Source organism: Monoraphidium neglectum (genome assembly GCF_000611645.1).
Source record: "Monoraphidium neglectum strain SAG 48.87 unplaced genomic scaffold scaffold06106, whole genome shotgun sequence".
Classification (NCBI taxonomy): domain Eukaryota; kingdom Viridiplantae; phylum Chlorophyta; class Chlorophyceae; order Sphaeropleales; family Selenastraceae; genus Monoraphidium; species Monoraphidium neglectum.
Window position 1 is genome coordinate 1 of NW_014007528.1, and position 2,507 is coordinate 2,507.

Sequence of the window (2,507 nt, forward strand, 5' to 3'; positions counted from 1 at the left end):
GTGTGTGTGTGTGTGTGTGTTGGGGGGGGGAGGGCGCACGGCAGCACGCGGTCACGGTCGGTTGCGGGCGTCCTGCTGGCCTTAGAATCCTCAAAAAGTGCACTCCTCGCAGCGCAAGCACCCAGCCAGCTACGCCTGTGTTTTACAACATCCGTTCAAATGTTTTGGAGGTTTTTCTCGCCACCCAGTTCTGACCAAACTTCCCACCAAAGTTCACACCCACGTGCAGGAGGGGCCATCCTCGGGGTTCTCCTTGATCATGCACATGTTAGTGTCCATTGACACGCGCACTGTCGAGTCAAAGGGGATCTGGGGGGGTTTGGAATACATGGCGTTCGGCGACGTGAGCAGATAGGTGGGAGGCGTGGGTTGAGAGGGGAGAGTGTTTTTTTTTGGGGGGGGGAGGGAGGGACTGTGTAGGGCTTGGCTGCAGCAGTAGGTCGTCATGGATTGCAGTTTGCGGCAAACCAAAGCAGTCACAGCCCTCGGGCATGGCGGAGGCGATGGAGCGGGCGAGCGGCTTGGGAATCCAGATGCGAGGGGGCGACGGTTGGGCGGGAAGGAGTGCGGGCGGCAGCAGGGGAGACCAGCGCGGCCGCACAGCAGGGGGGGGGGGCGAGGGTGAAAGGGAAACGGGCGGGGCCCGCGTGCACGCAAGGGGCTGGGGGCCTGAGGGGGGATCCGCACCTGGAAGGCGGTGCGCATGTACTGCGTGCGGATGAAGGGGCGCAGCTGCTTGGAGTCGATCTGGTTGCGGCACTGCGCAGGGACGGCAACCGGGGAGCAGTGGGGATGCAGGGGCCGGGGAGGTGAGAGGGGGTTTGCGGCCGGCGGGGGGGGCCGTGGAGGGTGCAGAACATGTTCATGCCGCTCACGCTGCCGAGGGGCTCTTCATTACTCAGCAACCCCTCCTCGGCCAAATTTCCCAGCCGCCCGTGGCCCCCACAATCGAGCCGCACAGCAAGCCACCGCGCGGCCACCCGGGCCACCAGGCCACAAGGGTAACCCGCGGGTAACCCGGTGACCCAGCCACACCCACCTCGTTGAAGAGGACCTGGAACTTTGAGATCTCGTCGTCGCTCTTGCCGGCCGCCCGCAGGTCCGCCTCGGCCTTGGGCCAGTCGTACTCCATCTCAAGGAACGGCACCACCTGGGCGATGATGTCATGATGATGTCACAGGTTGGGAAAGTGCAATGTTGGTGCGTGTGCGTTGTGTGTGTGTGTGTGTGTGTGTGTGTGTGTGTGTTTTGTGCATGTGTGTATTTTGTGCATGTGTGTGTTCATTTTGTTCAGTGTGGTTTGGTTGGGTGTGTACACGTGAGGGCGTGTGGTGTGTGTGCACAAATGCGTGTGCTTGTGTGTGTGTGTGCGCGCGCGCGCGTGCGGAGCGTGCCCCCTCACCTGTGACGCGTCGAGCGTGAAGCGCTCCTTGACCGACTCCTCCCCCTTCCAGCTCTCGCGGTGGGTCTTGCGCTCAACAAACACCTTGCGCGGCTCCCCGCTGCCGTACCACCTGCGAGGGCACCGTTTGGAGGACACATGGTGATAAGCACGTTCAGGGTGGCGGTTTCTCAATAAAGCAGCAAATCCCTGGTCGCGGTCCAAAGTTTGCTCTCAATCACGGAGGAAGTGAGCGGAGGGGAAAAAGCTGGCAAGAGGGATGGGTTTTTAGGAAGGGACGACAGGCGCGGCCTCTGGGGTGAGAAGTGCAAGCCCCCGGGGTGAAGGGGGGGTAGCAACAGAGGCCCAGGGCCCCGGCGGCCCCCGCCGCCGCGCAATACCCCGCGGAGCCGCCGCCGGGGCCTCGCAAAAACGCCGCTTCGCCCACCCCTGCTGTTAGCGAGACCGGTCGTGCGCTTGCATCGACACGCCGGCGGCTGCTGCTTGCGCGCGGGAGAGCGCGCACCTGATGCGTACGGCGATGGCCCCTGGCTTCTTGTCGAGGCGGCCGTGGTAGAGCTCCAGGTTCTCGTTGTCGAAGTAAACGCTGTTGATCAGCTGCGCGTCAGAGCCTGGCGGGGCGTGATGCAAGGGCACGAAACGAATGAGGGGGGCAGAGGTCGGGGGTAGGGTGGGGTTGGTCGGGGGTGGGAGTGCAAGGGTTGTGTGGCCGGACGAGGCGGCCGATCGCGCACTCGGCCGCCTGTTGCGGCGTGGCAGGCCCTGGAGCGGCCCCCCGGCCGCAGCCGCCACCGGACACGCAGCATGCGCACTCAGCGAGGCGCGCAGCCGCCAGGCACCCGCCCTCCGCTAAAACCTATCTGTCGGGGCTCCGCACCTCCAAACTTGTCCTTGTCGTGCTGGAAGACGGGCAGGTGCTGCAGGATGTGGTACTTCACGTTTGACACGTCCTCCGCCCTCACCCAGTACTTGGTGGTGGAGCGAACAAAGCCCTGATTATTTTTGGGGGGGGGGGCGGGAGGGAGGAGTTGGTTTTTGGGCGAGAGGGAGGGGTGTTGGGACAGAAGGGAGCGTTCCAGATGGGAGGATCAATGAGGGGATAGAA

The 2,507-nt window shown here is 63.8% G+C and overlaps 1 protein-coding gene across 1 annotated transcript; it reads right to left on the reverse strand.

The window, feature by feature from the left end:
• Window positions 1-213: 213 nt before the first annotated feature.
• On the reverse strand, window positions 214-2,208 carry MNEG_16206 (Vacuolar transporter chaperone 4; the record flags this gene model as incomplete). Its single annotated transcript, XM_014035323.1, has 6 exons — window positions 214-309; window positions 688-759; window positions 1,040-1,150; window positions 1,403-1,514; window positions 1,908-2,013; window positions 2,202-2,208. 6 exons carry the CDS (start codon window positions 2,206-2,208, stop codon window positions 214-216), a joined length of 504 nt encoding a protein of 167 aa, XP_013890777.1.
• Window positions 2,209-2,507: the final 299 nt, after the last annotated feature.